Source organism: Nicotiana sylvestris, chromosome 8, assembly GCF_000393655.2.
Source record: "Nicotiana sylvestris chromosome 8, ASM39365v2, whole genome shotgun sequence".
Taxonomy (NCBI): domain Eukaryota; kingdom Viridiplantae; phylum Streptophyta; class Magnoliopsida; order Solanales; family Solanaceae; genus Nicotiana; species Nicotiana sylvestris.
Window position 1 is genome coordinate 38,212,595 of NC_091064.1, and position 19,176 is coordinate 38,231,770.

At 35.6% G+C, this 19,176-nt stretch overlaps 1 protein-coding gene across 1 annotated transcript; it reads left to right on the plus strand.

The window, feature by feature from the left end:
• Positions 1 to 13,938: 13,938 nt before the first annotated feature.
• LOC104231968 (ubiquitin-conjugating enzyme E2-23 kDa-like) lies at positions 13,939 to 18,778 on the plus strand. The gene is made up of 6 exons (XM_009785057.2): positions 13,939 to 14,165; positions 14,265 to 14,344; positions 15,120 to 15,234; positions 15,338 to 15,390; positions 15,492 to 15,620; positions 18,463 to 18,778. Exons 1-6 carry the CDS (start codon positions 14,122 to 14,124, stop codon positions 18,591 to 18,593), a joined length of 552 nt encoding a protein of 183 aa, XP_009783359.1. The 5' UTR covers positions 13,939 to 14,121; the 3' UTR covers positions 18,594 to 18,778.
• Positions 18,779 to 19,176: the final 398 nt, after the last annotated feature.

A 19,176-nucleotide genomic window follows, 5' to 3' on the forward strand; every position in this document is an offset into this window, starting at 1 on the left:
CATAACTCTCAATGAAATTGTCCTTGCTTGGACCATACTGCATGAACTTGGGGTGATGTCGGAGATGTTCAGTCAACCACATTTGCAACAAAATATTGCACCCTTCGAAGAATATTACCCCAGACTTTCACAAAGTCAACGCCCGATAAATATCTAAGAGAATGATCGGGACAAGAGTGTGATGTTCTTTGGTAGTGAGGACTTGTACGACTCTGACTATGCGAATATCAATCGTCCGCTCTTTGTTTGGGAAGACCATGATTCCCAGAAAAACCACCATGAAAGTGAAGCGACGGTGAATCTGTCAGGTGTCCTTGTTTTGTTTGTTAGTAAGGCCCTTTTCATGAATTTCAAATCCATCCGGCTTTCCGAACCTTGAATATAGGAAGTTGAAATAACAACACCCTTTGACAACGTTGCTCTTTCTGATTTGATTACTGATATTCAGAAGACCAAAGAATCGATGTACAGAGGGAGCTTTTGGGAATATAAGATTCTGGTTTCTCAAATCTCCATCAAAACCGAAATATCCAGCTATTTCTTCTAATGTGGGAGTAAGCTCGAAATCAGAGAAGCGAAAGAAATTGTGAACAGGGTCCCAAAAAGTCACTAGTGTCATAATCAAATCATCGTGTGGTTTAACTTTCATAATATCTGTGAGACCTCCCAAATACTTAATGACCCATTTCTGACCATCTCCTCCTAATTCATACCACCACATCTGAAGCCGAAATAGAAACTCTTCTACATCTATGAATGGTGGGTTTTGGATGGTGCTCATTTTGTACCTGTGAGTGATTTTAATTTTAAAAACAAAAATCAAGACTCATTTTGAAAAAAATAATCATCAATATTTCTAAAAAAATTCATAAAAAGCACTTCGATGAAGAAGATTTAAAAGTTGTGTTTGCTAACCGGCCAAATTTTTTTTCAAAACAAACGACCAAAGGCGGCTGTTCTTGCAAAAACGGCCTTCCGGTGCCCTTTTGGGGGCATTCGGCATATTTTGGACAAGAATGGCATCACCTTACTTATGACAACACAACGACATTTACATACCCATGTTTTTATTTATTTATTATCTTTTTCTTCTTTTTTTTAAAAAAAAATAGCTGGGCCCGATGTGGGTTGCCTACGTATCTCACATCCGGCGAGAATCAAACTTAAGTAGTTCATAATAATAAAACTATTTAAAAAAAACACACACACAAAATTTCCTTCTTCTTTTTTTCAAAATTTCGGTAGTATTTTAAAATATTTTGGAAATTTTTTTTTCTTTTCGGAAACAGCTAATTTTCTTTCTCGGTCCTCACATTGATTTTCCTTCTCTAACTTTCCCTCTATAAGCCGGTCAACATGCAAATCCGAAACAAATAAATGCACAAGTAGCAAGTAAGATGCATCAGGATGGTCTTTTCGTTTCGGGTACACTTGTCCTAGACAGACCCAACCCCTGTGTTGAGTCTCCAAAGTCAAATGCACATGATGCAATCAAACGTTCCTACTAGGGATCTGGCATGAAGCTGAGTTATTCTAAGTGTAAAACCCAGGGTATATTGTTCTAAACCCGGCTTACCCAAGCGGACAGCTCGAGCCGAAGTGGAGGCTATGTATTGGGAGCATGAAAGTTTACCCAGCCTAGTTACTTGACCCAACTTCGTTCTATTTGGTATGACTTCTAACAAAAAGGTGGGCCACGACACGTGTGCACCATAAATTCAGAAGACTCAGAAAGAGGAAAGGTTTCGTAACAGTTTATATACAGTTCACCAATATCAAAGCGGTAAAAAACAACACTTAGCATATTAGGCCCAATCATGTAAATAAAATCAGATAATAAATAAAGCCAATATAACAGTTATTTTGAGCTCGAATTCTGAACCCTGAACCAGAAGTTCTGGGTTCGATCCCCAGCAGAGTCGCTAGAGCTGTCACACCTCCTTTTTACCTACACTCCCCGAGAGGGGTATAGGGGAGTTTTTTCCAATTTAAGTGACAATCAAAATAGGATTATTTATTTTATTCAGAGTCGCCACTGGGGATAATTTATGGTGTCCCGAGTCACCGGTTTATTTTACATCCCAAATCGAGGAAGGTTGACTCAGTTTTAAGTCTGCGAAACCAGAAGACCGGGTAAGGAATTCTGTTAACCCGGGAGAAGGTGTTAGGCACTCCTGAATTCCATGGTTTTAGCATGGTCGCTTAACAATTTATACTTGGCTTAAATTATTTAATATCCTACATGCATTTTACCTTTACCGCTTTTTTTTAAAAAAAATCACTTAATTATTCGTAATTAAAGAATTGAGTTACGCGTATGTATACTCTTTTGTTTTGGAGCGTCAAAAATCATGTCACGCGTACGTGTCCATAATTAATAACGTTTATTTATTTAAGAAAATTTTAGTTCAAGCTGAGCGAACGCATCCCTCGAGTCCTTTTTTTAGAGTTAAATTTCCAATTATGTTACGCGAGTGTATACATAATCACAATGCTAATCTAAATCGAGTCTAAAGCAAACTACGATCGTTCAAAATAACAAAAAAAAAGTTTGCGGAGGCCATAAAAAATTCAATTGATGGCACACCCCGATTTTAAAAGAGTTAGTATTAATTATCTGAGGGCCATGTGTTATTTAATAAAAATGGCAAATCTCAATTTCTAAAGAGTTAAAATTAATTAAGTGAGGGCTATGGGTTTTGGAATTTTATTCAACATGGCACACCTCATGCTATGTGAACTAATTTTAGTTAACGGCCCATTAGCACCCACTTTTATTATTAAGAAGGTTTGATTGAGGTTGCGCGAACGCATACTCCAAATTGGTTTTTAGAATCGTAATTATGTCACGCAAACGTGTACACAATCACACTTGATTTGATTTGCTTAGGAGACATAGTGCAACAACAGTAGCCCATAATTGCATCTCTCTTGAACACTCATTTGCAACAATACAACGTCTAACAATTTTATGCGTTGAGAACATATGCAACTCTTTCACCTATTAAAATGCCTACTGAAGTGCCCGCATACAGGTAATGACAGACCGCTTCACATATTAAAATGGATACTTTCATAAGGAATGCTTTGTTGGATATGTACTGTAAATGAAAACACTTATCACAAAATTTGATTGCAAGTTTTAAAATATTCCAACAAAAGCTTGAGGACAGTATTGTGATACTCCCCTTTATGACCAAAATTTAGTTAAATGAACAAAGAATCATGTCTCCAAAACCATTTCCAAGATCATTAAGACTAAAGCCACAACTTAATTGGATACTATAATTTCATAAGGATGTTAACATGATCATTAGAACCTATGTGCACCTAGCTTTGTTAAAATTCGAAACCCACCTCCACAGTAAACTTTATAAACCCAAACAAAACACAAGCTACTAATTAGGAAGTTTAAGATAGACAATAAACCCAAACGTCCGTTTCTACAACATTATACGTAGTCATTAACATCGTGACAAAACCAAAACCAAACGGAAACAGAACACACGCAACGATAGAGAACTCAACCGAACTAGTTGCTATTTGAAAACTGCAAGCCGTGATTAATGACACTCAGATTCAACATAGAAGCCCAAAAATCGCAGGTTCAAACTTATATTAAACTTGCCCAAAAAATAAGCAAATCCACCAGAAGCTAAAGAAGATGCAAGTAACCACAGTCACATGAATTTACCAACCACAAATTAACAAACACAACTGATTACATTAGAATAAAGAGAAAATAACATAATGAACCTGTTGAGGAGTTACTTTAATAATCATTACCGACAGCTGTTCTAATATAGAATCTCATACAATCACAGTATCTATTTTAACCAAACTTGAAGCTAAAGTCATATATTGAGGAAATATACTGTTGTAGTCCCTGACAGTTCCAAGTTACAACATATTTAGCTACCGTAGCCTAAACACAAAATTATCTATTAATTCATGCTTGATCAAGTTTTTTTTTCAACAGTCCATAATTCAATTACAACATAATAACTTAGCCAATCTAATTAAAACAACTAAACTATATTGAATCAAATGGCCAAGAATATAAACACCATGTAAATAAACAACACAGGTTTGATGTCATATTTCAAACTCTCATTTTCATCTTTATTATGAAACCTACATCCATCAGAATTCAAGAGACTATACCTGGAAATAAAGGAAAACAGGGGATGAAGTTCAGCAGTAGTTAAACAGCAAGAACAGCCCAGATGTTTAACCAGGAAAACAGTGAGTAACTCCGGATGAATCAATGTAAATAACAATCAGGAAAATCGCATAGTAATGCCTAAAATAACAAATAATTAAAGAAAAGACCTAATTTTGGGAATTCTTTTGGAGTAATTCGTGTGAGGAAAAAATCACGTGCTCACAATATATATATAATTTCTGTCGAAGTTTACAAATCCAAAACCCTCTCATTATTACTGATCACGCCCAACTATGCCTTATAAAAAGGACTAAGCGATCGTTGCAAATATAATCCGATTAACAAGTCCGGAGTCGAATCTCACAGAGAACTAAGGTTTAGTTACAACTGTTCACTCTCACCAAGAAGACAAGCTTGAACAATTCCTAACTAATAGATATTACGATTCTTGTGTTTAACTAATTAACTAATAAATTAAAATAGTAAATTAATAACTAAAAATACTAAGAGTTAGAGACAAGATTAAGGAGGTCTAGAGTTATGATTTTTCCAATTGTCGGAATTCTTCCCGCTACGTCTTCTATAATTTTGCCTAAGTATTCTCTACCGATCAGGAGTACTCAGACTGTCGTAACTCTCTCCCGAGTAATTACCACAATATACTAGACATATTCTCTCGAATTACGCTAGCTGGCCTTAAGTACAGCTCACTCAGATCGCACCAAGGTTTCGATATCCCTAATCCCACATTTAAACCCTCCGTGTTGGTCCCTCATATACGTTAGGAGTGATATTGTTCAACAACTACCTACATATGCACTCTCTTTGGAGTAACACACTAAATTGGTACAGTCGATTGAGAGATCTTCAACCAACCACAATAATAACGTAGTTGAACAAATAGAGAAAATACTACGACAAATCTATATTAACGTAACAAGAAAATCATCCTTCAATAGGTTCCATCAAAACTCTAAATAACAAATTAGCTATTCATAATAGTATGCATAACTACAATACTGGAATTCATAACCAATAATGAAATAGGAAGAAGGAAGTGAAAAAGTTGTAGAAGAATCCTCCGCCTTGCTCCCAATGTGTTCTTGCTTCCTTAGGTCGAATCTCTCTTCTCCTTAGCCTCCTTAGGTCTAAATTATGTCAAAAGTCCTCAAAATACTATTTTTCCATGTATATATACCAAGTATGGTTGGGCCCAAATAATTATACCTTCTCCTACGCGAAAACGAACACTTTCCCCAGACAGACGTGCACGGCCGCGGATCAACCGCGGATGGGCCGCGCATATTGACCAGTGTTCTGCTCCATTTGCGCGGCTAGTGCGCGGCCGCGCACTTGACGCACACTTTTCACCCTATTCTGTTTGGAATTTGGAACAACGTAAAACATGTAAGTTGTATCCCTTTGAGTTAGCTTTCCAACCATATATTGTAGATCCCAATTAGAGTTCTGAGCAAAACGTTATGTATATTTTACTAGACAGTGTACAATATGCCTATTCGATTTGTTGTTCGTTCTTAACTATCATCCATTGATTTTCGAACACGATCCCGACTGAATTTATTGGTCTTTTACTCAGACTTCAAAGCTCTAAATCACTTGAATTCATTCCATAACATCTACATAGCTCGGAATCACTCCTACAAGGCATAAAACACACAATTAGTGCAAAACACTAGTGATTAAAGCTCAAACTCAATTAAAGTACAGTAAATTAGAGTGTAATAAGCGACTAAAATACGTATTATAGCCTATCATCAACACCCCATACTTAAATCATTGCTCTCCCTCGACCAATCAAACTACACTTTATATAGACACGACATTTTAAAACAATTCTCCTAATTTATCACACCAAGAATACTTAAAATAGACTAAGCACAAAAGCGTAATATCTTCACCTCAAGATTTGACTCATAAGTACCACGCATTATTCACAACTTTACCACTTACTCTGATATAGAGGTCAAGGATTACCTTTCCTTCATGAATCAAGTGCCCTCACACAACAAAGAAAGTAGTTCCACACACTCACAAATTTAAGAACACTTAGGAATTTTAAATAGAGAGAATTCACTCACTCTCAGAAACAACATTCATATGCCACAAAATATGCACCATAGGCCGCTCGTAGTGTACTACTCTACTAATCGAGCTCATTCAGTCTAGGATCAAGTAGGACTTTATTTGGTTGTAATGTAGGCTGCGGGACGGGTAGGATATATTTGTATATAAGAGTGACTACACCTCCCTAAGCACTTTAATACATATACTTTAACATGCAAGCCTATGCTTATGTCAAACCATGACTCCACCTTCACATCAATATACATCAACTCCCAAATTATTTAAGCACAATTACATCAAGAGTTACCACTTGTCAATGAATATCTGCACACAATACAACTATTTTTTCTTTTCTTTTTCAATTCAATTGGCTTTTATTTTTTTTCAACACAGTGCACCTTTCTTCTTATTTCCTTAGTTCCACTCAAAAGCCAAACCAACTACCCCACACTTTAAATTTTGCATAGTTCATAATAATTCAAGTGCTCGTGAGAGGTTAGAGGGTTCAAATAGATGGTTAATTCAAACAAATGGCTAAGACTTGTAATGTGGTTACCAAAGAAACAGGATTATAGGCTCAAAGGGGTTAACTATGATACATAACAATTAGGCAGATAAACTATACATATCTGGCTCAACAAAGAAACGTTTATATCACTTCCAAGACTGAACAAAACTACTATTTCGCTTTGCACACACACAGGGCAAGTTCTAGGCATCAAATGCAATGCATAGAATAACACAAAACCTCACATACACACATGGCACATAACTCACTCAAGATTGGATTCATCAAGACACTCTAGTCAAAGCAGTTAAGTAAATTTAAAATCATACAATTTAAGGTACTTATACAAGAGTCAAAAACTGAGCCTAAGCATCACAACCAAAGTACTAACTATTCTCAAGGCATAACAAAGTCAAGAGATATTGCTTCAGGTCAAAACACAACACAATGGCTCCTACTCCAAAAAAAAACTAACTACACCCAGTTCAAAAAAAACCCTTGGAAAAGAACTGCGGCACAAAGAAAAACCAAGGGGTAATTGCTACACTATTTAACAAAAGAAAATCTTTTTTGTCTTTTTTCTTTAGACTTAAATCCCTCAAGAAAATTGTCTAATAGATCCATCGTCGGGAAAAGTCCAATCTTTTAAAAAAAATATTATTAATTAAACTAACACAGCTAAAGTAGCATGAAAAGTCACCCAGATAATCTCCTCGCCCCACACTTAAAATTGTACATTGTCTCCAATGAACATCATAACTGTAAGAGGGTAAGAGAAACTCCCTGGCAGGCCAAAGGCCGAAGCACTAGCAGCTCATGGGATACTCAGACTTCTTCCAGGCTTGGTCATTCGTGCGGGTACCTCACACTTAGTTCCAACCATCTGGTTTGTTGTTGCATCATTCCAATAGCTTTGCTTTCCATTCTCCTAAAAAGTCAAAAATCGACATTACAAAAATAATACAATTAAAAAAATAATAATAAAAATAAAAGAAAGCAATAAAGTTGGGTTGCCTCTCAACAAGCGCTTGATTTAACGTCGTGGCACGACGCGAATCACTTTTTGCTTCCACCTCGAGCTTATGAATTGAACCCCCAATTTGGCATCAAGTTTTCGGCTATGCTCTAGGGGTGGAGGAACAAATCTAATTGGCCCAAGCAATTACTATTCTATACTTCTTGGTTTTTAGATGAGGTATGTAGTCCTGTCTTTCTGGCAAGAAAAATTTCAGAATGTAGGCACCTTGTTCCTCATTCCTTGACTTCTCAATCAGCTCGGATGACTCTATTTCCATATCGTCATCCAAACACAATGTAGAAAAATGTTTGGAGTGAGGACCAATGCGCTCACTCACATGAACAATGTCCTTGGCTAACTCTAATCTCACTTCTACAATATCGACATCCTCAAATTGTAGTTGGCTAGGTTGTTGATGTTCTACTCTGACCTCATCAATTAGCACCTCAAATTCACGCTCTTCTTGGATCATATCCTCAAAATTGGCTTGCTGAGCATTAAAAGCTTCAACCACTTGACTCACTTGAGCCTCCAAGTTGCGAATAGTTGCCCTCTTGCCTTTCTATCTGCAAATTATTTCTTATTGTTTTGTTCCAGAAGGCACTTTAGCATATCCTTGATCTCCTTCAGGTCCGCATTCCCAGGTTCTTTGTTCCTATTAACTTCACAAGAAAAGGTAGAACCATCATAGTAAGGGGTTGGGGGAAGATAAAAAATATAAGTACAACCATGAAAGTGACCATTTTTACCACCACACACATCACACACATTCCACAAATAAGATTTAATTTGGTGCACATAACTCGCTCTCGGAAATATTTTGATAATTTTGATACGGGCGGTTTCCTTTCCAATATTTATGAGGATCAATAGTAGAATTATCTACACCTAAATTCCCATAATTCCAAGATGTCATGTTTCTCAAATCAATGGTTATAATAAAATTAAAAAAATACAAAAAAACAAAACAAAATAAAATAAAAGTTCAAACTCGCAACCTAGCAATATATACAGCTACAACTACACCGTTAGTTCTCCGGCAACGACGCTAAAATTCTATCTCGCCCAACTATGCCTTATAAAAAGGATAAAACGGTCATTGCAAATATAATCTGGTTTACAAGTCCGGAGTTGAATCCCACAGAGAACTAAGGTTTAGCTACAACTGTTCACTATCACCAAGAAGACAAGCTTGAACAATTTTTAACTTATAGATATTAAGATTCTTGTGTTTTACTAATTAACTAACAAATTAAAATAGTAAATTAACAACTAAAGATACTAAGGGTTAAAGACAAGATTAAGGAGGTCTAGAGTTACGATTTCCTCAATTGTCGGAATCCTTCCCGCTACGTCTTCTATAATTTCGCATAAGTATTCTCTACCGATCATGAGCACTCAGACTGTTGTAACTCTTGCCCGAGTAATTACCACAATATACTAGACATATTCTCTCGAATTACGCTAGCTGGCCTTAAGTACAACTCACTCAGATCGCACCAAGGTTTCGTTATCCCTAATCCTACCTTTAAACCAATCGTATTGATCTCTCATATACGTTAGGAGTGATGTTGTTCAACAACTATCTAAATATGCATTCTCTCCCGAGTAATACACACTAAATAGGCACAGTCGATTGAGAGCTCTTCACTATGTTGAAGTTATTACTTAAAGATGCTCTAGATCAATTCTAAACATTATCCTATGTGTGCACTACCTGTCACATGCCTATGGTCCAGGAGGCTTTGGACCTACTATTAGGTGGTTTTAGATTTTACTTAGGTTACTCAAAATGATAAAACTAGGTGACATACAAAATAGATAGGACATCACATAAAAACAATTAAGGGTTCAAAGTTAGCCTCCACACATAAACAACAAATGCACGCGAGCAGAATAGGCAATATATAGTTTTAGAATTAAGATGCATTAGAGTTGTTAAATCCTATAGACATGGTTTCTATGCGATTCTACTTTCTAGTATAGTATAAGCAGTGCTGCAACGTTAGACAGATGAACTCCCGATTGAAAAAGTTAAAACCCCTATAGGCATGATCTCTAAATTGTTCACGCAATGAGGCAATAAGACTGTTCGAAGGCTTAGAGTTAACAACGTTTGATTTATAGACATGTTTTCTAGATGGGTGATAATATCCTATAGTTAGGATTGACAATTGAACTTGATTTTATAAAATTTTGTCCTTATAGGCATGTCATCTAGGCGGGGTAGTGTAACGAAAATAACAGAAGTAGATTATTAAAATCCTATAGTCATGATATTTAGATGACCATTTAGTGAAGACATGTATTATCATATCCTATAGGCATGTTGTCTCATAATTAATCAAGGCGTTTGATTCCTATAGGCATGTTATTTAAGAGCGCACAGTAGTAGACGGAAAATCAAGTATAGTGATTTCTAACATGCTTGAGATAATATACGAGTTTTAGACAAGTTAGGTGAAGTGTGCGGGATTCCTATAGACATGATTTTTATTAGTGTGCAGAAATAAAGCAAGTTAAACAAAGTAGCAAATAAAGCACGTAGACCCTATAGGCATGTTTTCTGCCCTTTTATACCAGAATAGAGCACGCCCTTTCCCCCAATTTCACTAAATCCCCATTGTTTGTTTACAAAATTATTACAGGCCGAGAATGAAATAATACATACTTAAAGAGGACCAAATACAGGCTGAAACAAATACATGCCTCTAAAGCAATTGTAGGCCCAATATCAAAGTAAACCCAGGGTATTCCCAGGCCTTCAATAGAATTAGTCCCCAGACAAACAACAGGACCAAACTACAGGCTCACCAGGACAATACAATACTCCTAAATCTAATGCACATGTGCAACAACACATATGGTCAAACACCAGGCCCAACGAATAACTTACTTACCCAAATGGATGCCAAACTTAGCCATACATATGTCAAAAGTCCTCAAAATATCGTTTTTGCATGTATATATACCAAGTAGGGTTAGGACCAAACAATTATACCTCCTCCTATGCAAAAAAAGACACTTTTCCCAAACAGACGTGCGCGGCCGCGGATCAACCGTGAATGGGCCACGCATATTGACCAGTGTTCTGCCCTATTTGCGCGGTCAGTGCGCGGCCGCGCACTTGACATGCACTTTTCACCCTGTTCTGTTTGAAATGTAGAAAACGTAAAACATAAATATTGTAGCTCTTTGAGTTAGCTTTCCAACCATGTATTGTAGAGCCCAAATGGAGTTCTGAGAGAAAAATTATGTGCATTCTACTAGATAGTGTACAGTATACCTACTCGATTCGTCGTTCGTTCTTAACTATCATCCGTTGATCTCCGAACACGATCCCAGCTTAATTCCTTGGGCTTTTACTCAGACTTCAAAGCTCTAAATCACTTGAATTCATTCCATAATATCTACATAGCTCGGAATCACTCATACAAGGCATAAAACACACAATTAGTGCAAAACACTAGCAATTAAAACTCAAACTCAATTAAAGTGCAGTAAATTAGAGTGTAATAAGCGACTAAAATACGTAATTATAACCTATCATCAATTACACATATGCCCTCCTCTGCGTGGCGTGCTACTAATGCATCTTCAAGGACTAGAAACCTCTTTGACAACATATATACTACTGAATGAAATTGAGACTTGGATGCTAATATATAGTGTATTTGATCTTTCTTTATTGAGTCCTCCATGTTGTATTCTTGGCTTAAGATAGACGTTACATAACTCTCTACAAACCACCAAATGGTATTGTAATTGCGCCACATGTCACTCAAGAATTTTTTTGCAATCAAATTGTCACTGAATTCATTATATGAAGATCAACACCAAGAATGAAATAAAGAATTGTTAAATTACTGGATCTTTGTACTAGAATTCAATGTGGATTTTCAAGGAGTATGTGTGTATCATAATTATGGCACTTTTGTTGCTTCATGTCCATTTTTTCTCAATTACAATTTATTGAAAAATCCCTATCTGCTAAAGCTATTTTCTTAATCAAAATATTGAAGTTTATTATAGTAAAGATTAGAAATTCAAGTTAAACCTCTCATACGAGCCTTATCTAATTCTTAATCCATGGGATAGTCGATTTAATTATACATAAGTATAGCATATGTAGAAGTCGATGCACTAGCTGTTTTTCTCTTAATTAGAGGCAAGCTTGTAATAATTACTTTTTGGCATGTCTAATTATCTTTCTAATTCCAGAAATCATTCAAGAAATTAGTTTTCATGTATGAATATTATTCAAACCATGTAACTATTATGATCAGTGAATCAGTTTATTAGCTTAATTTGTGAGTGCCCTCTTTATTTTATCTTCTCCTTTTCCCCGTCCTTTTTCAAGTAATTGAAATGGGCCATTGTACTGGTTGAAACTGAGAATAGGAAAATACTGATTCACAACTATAGGTGTCAATGAAAAGTATCCAACTCTCCTTTAAGATTGTGCTCAAAATCAAATGGATGAGAAGCAATAGGGTACGCAACAATTTTTGTAAGCAATATCAATATTTGAAAATATGAGCAAATAAATATATTATTATAACGACAAATAGTGTCATTTTCTTTATTTATATTCAATATTTTTATTTTTCTTATTATCTGTACATACATATTTACAAAAAAAATTGACGAATCGATGTCACGTAACACCACCTAAGATAAAGTGCATGCGCCCCTAGATGAGAGTCGTACATCTTTACTTAGATGTTTGAGCTCGAATTTTGAAAACGATAAAAAAAGTAATAAGGAACACTTTCCTTTTTAATGAATTTTAATGACACATATTTAAATTAGTCGAAACTTCAATACTAATACCGAACAGGGCCAGAAAAAAAAAAAATACCCAACTTCATCACAAACACGCAAGAACTGCCTTAAAAAATGTGGTTGCCTACCCAACTTAATGGCTGCCACATACATGTATGTACTATATAAGTTTCCTAATTTATGAAGGAATCTCAGCATTTGAAAAACAATAACAAAAGGAGGTTACCTTACTTTCAAGCAATGTCTTTCTTTAGAAATCTATTTACGTACTAGTTTTAGGTCTTGCGTCATCGTCAAAAATGTATCAACTTGATTTGCATGGCTCTTGGCAATAATTTATCATTCTGTTAATCATTAGAAGAGTTAATTTATCTTTGATATCACAAATATAATTAATTTTTTGAATTATTTGTATTTTAGTTCCTTCAATTTCCAACAACAAAAACAAAGTTGATGCAAGAAGATATTATTGTCAAATGAAATTTATGTAAAATTACCTTTAGTCGCTCTCTTGACTGCACTAAAATTTGAAGTTTCACATTTCTTAATTGAAAAGACTAAGGGCCCGTTTGGCCATTGAAAAATATTCTTTTGTTTTTGTTTTTAATTTTTAATTTTTTAGAAATCAATGTTAAATCATGAAATTTTCGATTTTCACTTAAAGATGAATTTTAGAATTCTTTAAAAATTTTAAAAATTCTAGAAAGCTATTATTCAAAATTTTCACTTTAGATCACTCACAAAAATTCAAAAACAGCCCAAAATTATATTCATCTCCAAACACAACTCTAATTTTTAAATACCATCTTATGTCCAAACGCCCGCTAAAATAGAATGAACAGGAAGCTAATGTTCACATAACCTTCTAAAAAGGGGAGAAAAAGAAATTGATAATTATAAGTTGCCAAACTTCTAATAACCAAGTTATTCATAAAGAAATAATTTCCTGAAGCCAAACTAATTGGTGATTATGATTAAAATTCTAACAGAGATAAAATATGATTAGACAATTTCTTTAATCATGTTTAATTATTAGTGGTAGAGTTACCTAGTATTTATATTAATGAAAAATAATAAATACACGGTGAAATAATTGAAATATGCACGGATCCAGACATCATTAGTATATAAAATTAAAATATCATATGATTGCCCAACTTTATTTGGCAGGATTATCAATAATGTAACCCCATTTCAAACTATCATTTGTACACTATAGTAGTAATAATAAAGAATTTACTAGAATTAGGTCATGGATTAAAAAGTGGAAAGAAATAAGAAAGAGATTGTGACAAAAGCAGACAGATGAGAATCTTGAATATGGCTACCATCTAAAAATTTAACAATCCAAATATATAACATAAATATTTTAATGAACAAAATCACAAATATTATCCCTCTTCTTCTTCCTCTCTTCCCATGTCTGAACTATCTTAGTACTTCTCTGACTTGTACAAGTAACTCTATTCCTTATTTCTGTCTTCAGAAATCCCTCCCCCCCCCTCCCCACCCCCACTCCCCCCCCCCAAAAAAAAAGAGCTAAAAATTCAGGAAAAGATCATGTCTTCACCAAGCAAACGGAGAGAAATGGACTTGATGAAGCTGTGAGCTGTCTAACTAATTCTTTTTTGTGTATAAATTAAGTTTATTAATTTGGGGTTATTATTTGGTTTAATTTTTTTAGTTTTGGTTTCTTGGATTAGGATGATGAGTGATTACAAGGTGGAAATGATCAATGATGGCATGCAAGAATTTTATGTGCATTTCCATGGACCTGCTGAAAGTAAATATCCATTCTTTTTAGCCTATATATTAAAAAATTTAGCTCTTTCAGGTGTTTGCTATAAAGGGTCTTTGTTATTTGGTTGGAATTATTTATATTTCTTATGAGTTCTTGTTCTTATGTCCTAAAGGTAGTTTCTTTTGGTGTCTATCTTATTTCTTCAAGGGGAAATTAGACAAACAAATGGAAATTAACTTGGGTAAAATTGAAATGAGATATATTTGGCATAGTTAATGTGTAGTTGTGCTTTTTGGTTATGAATCTACTTAGGTTTCTCTGTCAATCTGGAATTACTTTTGAGTCCTTATGTTGACGTTGGATGTGTGAACAAAGTACCACATTGGTAGCTGAAAAGATTGAGAATTTACATATAAGGTTTTACATATAAGGTGTAGGGATCTGTAATGGTGTGAGACCTTTTGGAGAAAACTGTGCGGGTTTGACCCAAAACGGACAATATCACACTATGTTAAGAGTATCATTGGGCCGTTTTAGCCCAACAATTGAGTAGTTGAAGGATATCTTGTTATATATTATCTTTTTTCGCGTTTCTGCCGATTGGTAGTTCACTAATAAATCTTGAGGTTACATCTGCCTTTTAGTATCATTTCAATTGGATGTATGAACGGTTGGGGTGGGGGTTGGGGGGTTTGTTTTCTTCAGATTCTGTTTTTCTTGTTTGGACAATATTTGGTTGAACTTGAGAAATGTGTATTTGAAGTTGAAGTTAAAAAAAAAAAAAAGAGTATTTGGAAGCTTATTCTGGCTTTTGCAGGTCCTTATCATGGTGGAGTTTGGAAAGTGAAAGTTGAACTTCCCGATGCCTACCCTTATAAATCTCCATCAATTGGCTTTGTTAATAAAATCTATCATCCAAATGTTGATGAGATGTGAGTTGTAAAATTCTTGATTTCTGTAATTTTGTGTAGATAATTTCATCATTCTCATTTTGTTTAGCCAAAGTCTGAAATTTCCTGGATTATCATTTTTCAGGTCAGGCTCAGTTTGTTTAGATGTTATCAATCAGACTTGGAGTCCCATGTTTGGTAATCGGATTTAAGAATATGATTAATTCTTGAAATTTCTATGGCTTTGCCACCGATTTCGTCTTCAGCAATTATATATGGGTTTGAAACAATTTCCGCAGATTTGACAAACGTGTTTGAAGTGTTTCTTCCACAACTTCTCTTGTATCCTAACCCGTCGGACCCTTTGAATGGGGAAGCAGCTGCCTTGATGATGCGAGACCGAACTGCGTATGAACAAAGCGTTAAAGGTAAATTGAGTCATATCAGATGTTTATATGTTATAAAAATCAGTAGCAGCTTCAAGAGGACGAAAAAAACTTTTAGATTTGTTGAATTTTTGGTACTTTGTATGGTCTGTGCTTACTGCTTAATCTCTTTTAGGCATGTCGGGAGTAGGCTACTCTGATAGAGCTACAATCTAACAATTTTGTTTTGGTTTCTTGGGAATTGGTTATCCTTTGTTTGCTTGATATTTGCAGATTAATATATGGTTAGCATTCTATATTGGCAGTGTGCTCTGAAGTTAGCTTCCCTTGAAGATTTCATGGTTAGAACCGTGTGAGGTTTAATGAAACATATTGAGGTTACTGACTTTTAGTTTCTTTTCATAGGCACGTTTCAAATATTGGGAAGTTAGTTTTTTTATGCTATAAAAGTGATTGTGTTCAAATTGAGGTCTTGCTTAATTGTTCTTAAACCAATTTAAGAGAAAATTCTGTATTAGAAAGGAAGTGAAGTGGTTGAAAAAAAGGAAGTGAAGTGCAAGAACCAAATGAGATCCCTAGCCAAAGAACTATGAAGCAGATAACATGTCGCCTAAACGATCAATTATTCTTCCTACTTGGCACTTGCGCCTAAAGCAAGGTTAAACTTCAATTGGGACAGATCAGCCTTCTCATTTTCTCTGTCTTGTCCTTCGTATAATTTCTTAGTCTGTCTCAATGAAGATGTCCATTCGGTCTACAAGTATGGTTTAACCTGGTCAGGGGTCCTCATACAGCGTCTGGCAGATTTGCCCACATATAATGTGGAAAACTTTCTGGTATACGTCCACTTAGTGGTGACTTTGGTATGCATTATCTTGAGAATGAAGAGAACTCATAGTGAACCTGTTTCTAACGTTCCAACTAGCTAGTAGAGTCTGACCATCTCTAATCTGTTTTGGGTTGCTTCTAATCTGGTGCCTATGGTGTATATAACTGGAAACAGCTCAAAAAAACAAAAAGAATAGGGGGAAAAAAGGGAACCTCCAGCTGCCGCCGGCTTAAGTTAGACCTGCCTTCACTTTCTTTCTGGAGAAAGGTAACGTATAAGCAGAAGCTCACCCAACTGTGGCATCTTCTTGAATTGTTAAACCTCCCAATGCTACATTAACAGGCCCTAGTTTTTGACGGAAATACAATTAGTTAATTAGCTTTTTTACTTCATTTATATGGGACCAGCAAGTCAGAAACTTCAGCAGCAGCATCCACAAACTCACCTTACAGAAAGCAACTTTTTTCTTGGGGAAATTTACCAATAGGAAGTAGAGATGAAATAATGTCAGTCAAAACTCAAAAGAGTAGCAGAGCGAAACAGGTTGTGTTTAAATGATTAAATCTGCTATCCCAATTGTGTTCTCCCATGTCCTTCAAAAGTGTTGCTCTGCACCTACCCTACTTAGCCAGAACACTCACTGGGAGGAGGTTAGCTGAAGAAATTCTCGGAGACATGGCAGAACTTTCTCCTTTTTTTTAACAGTAGTATCCAGGCCAGCTTGCACACATCTCTACTAATTCCACGGGGTACCTGCCACCTTCCACCAGCACAGATATTAGTAACTCTGTCCACCAACGGTTGGACAGATAGGAAGAAACTACTTAGAATTTTGCCTCCGCTGGGATTTGAACTTGAAACCTCATGGTTCTCAACCCACTTCATTGAACAACAAAACTTTTCTTGCTTATGTAGGAGCAAACACATTTTGTTCTTCCGAGCTAAGATCTGTCCCAATAAATGCTAAGTATCTGCAGCCCCCAGGGCTTTGGTCTAGTGTAAGACCGTAGCACGTGATGTGTGGGTTAGATGCACGTCACGAGTTCGAACCTTGTCCTAAACAAAAGCTTGGTATTTAAGGAGAAGGGTAGAGGGGGAAGCCAATTATCCACCAAGTTTTCCGAACTGTGCACCAGTTGGCCCTTAGGGATTTATCCATTATAAAAAAATTATAAATACATATATGCTAAGAATCTGCATCTCTCTTCCTTTCATCTCTATCAGGTGGGTATTTTGCTGAGAAATTTGATAGGGGCAGAAATACCATGTCTGAAGAGCATAGATGAAAAAGGGGAGACTTTGATAGTATGCAGAACATAGTGTGCAACCCTAAAATCCTTGATGCCAATGGGCACATTTCCTGAACAAATCAATACATAATTATGGTGGTTGGTGAACTTAATTAGTCTGATCTGGGAGGTTATTTCAGGTAAGCTTCATTCCCCTTTGTGGTTTAGTTGGGATACGATCTGAAGCACTTGATGCTTCTAGTGCTTTTGCCATATCCTTCATATTTTTGGTCTCTTTGTAGTAACATTATTCCATGTGTCAGGATATCCAAGTTAGAAGCTATATTGCTACTTCTAATAGAATGCCATTCTTTCACACTTTTCTTTGCTTTCGTAAGTGCAGGCCATTTCTTCTTTCAGCGACTAGGCTACATAAAAATTGTTACCTGCATTCTAACATGAAATAGCAAAAAATAGGATGCCATCACATTCTTTAATGATGCATAAAATTGTAGATATTATCTTATGGAACTCTTCTCTCCCATCTACAAACTTCGTGATTAACGTTCATCACTTTTTTGCATTTGAGCTTTAACTTCTATTTGCTGATGGTATATGAGGTTATCTAAGAGGTAATTACATGTAGTATGTGAATTAATAACTCAAAACATAAGACAGGTAACCTTCAAATAGCAGGTTAAATTGCACTGATAGTGTAAAAATTCCATTGCGCTGTTAGTATATATAACTTAAATCCTGTCGCATTTCCTTGAGAGTTCTGCATATAAATTAGTACTAATCTGAAACATACATGCTTCTTGTCCAGAATATTGTCAAAAATATGCCAAACCAGAAGATGTTGGAGCTGCCGCAGAGGAGAAGTCAAGTGATGAGGAGTTAAGTGAAGCTGAATATGACTCGGATGATGAGGAAATGGCAGGCCCTGTTGATCCATAGTAATACCTTCATTTCCATTACTATCTGTATGTGTAAATGATGTTATTTATCCTGTTTAAAATCAAGTTAAACTTCATAGTTAAAGACTATTCATTGCAAGGGGGAAGAAATCCTATAAGAAGTTCCCCTCTTCTGTAAGTTTAACATCAATGTAAATAGTTTTTAATGTTTAATTTCCTTAATGATCTTTTCTGTTTGCTCCTTTAAAAGCACAGGCTATTGTGCTTATTTGGCATGATTGCCTTAGCCTAGATAAGGTACACTTAAATATCAAAAGCCAGTGGTCTTGGTTCTGTCTAGAAAAATATTTTAAGTTATATATACGGAGAGGGTAAAATTTTGTACATCATCAGTGCAGTTTAACAACGGAGAGCCTTTGGTGCAAATGGTATGAGAGTTGCTGACTAGTGACCACGAGGTCATTGGTTCAAGCGGTGGAAAAAAGCCTCTTAATGTAGTCCACATCCTTTGGTAGATCCCGTGCATAATGGTGCTTAATGCATCAGGTTGTCTTTTTATCTATGTACTTTTAGCATGTAGTTGCAAGTAAGCTCCAACATTTTTACAAGATCACACCAATAAG

Bases quoted from the DNA above. Each gene is read 5' to 3' on its own strand.
- LOC104231968 (XM_009785057.2), top strand. From the start codon at position 14,122: ATGTCTTCACCAAGCAAACGGAGAGAAATGGACTTGATGAAGCT. The intron at 14,166-14,264 runs GTGAGCTGTCTA...TTCTTGGATTAG, and splicing joins GAAATGGACTTGATGAAGCT to GATGATGAGTGATTACAAGG. The intron at 15,235-15,337 runs GTGAGTTGTAAA...ATCATTTTTCAG, and splicing joins CATCCAAATGTTGATGAGAT to GTCAGGCTCAGTTTGTTTAG.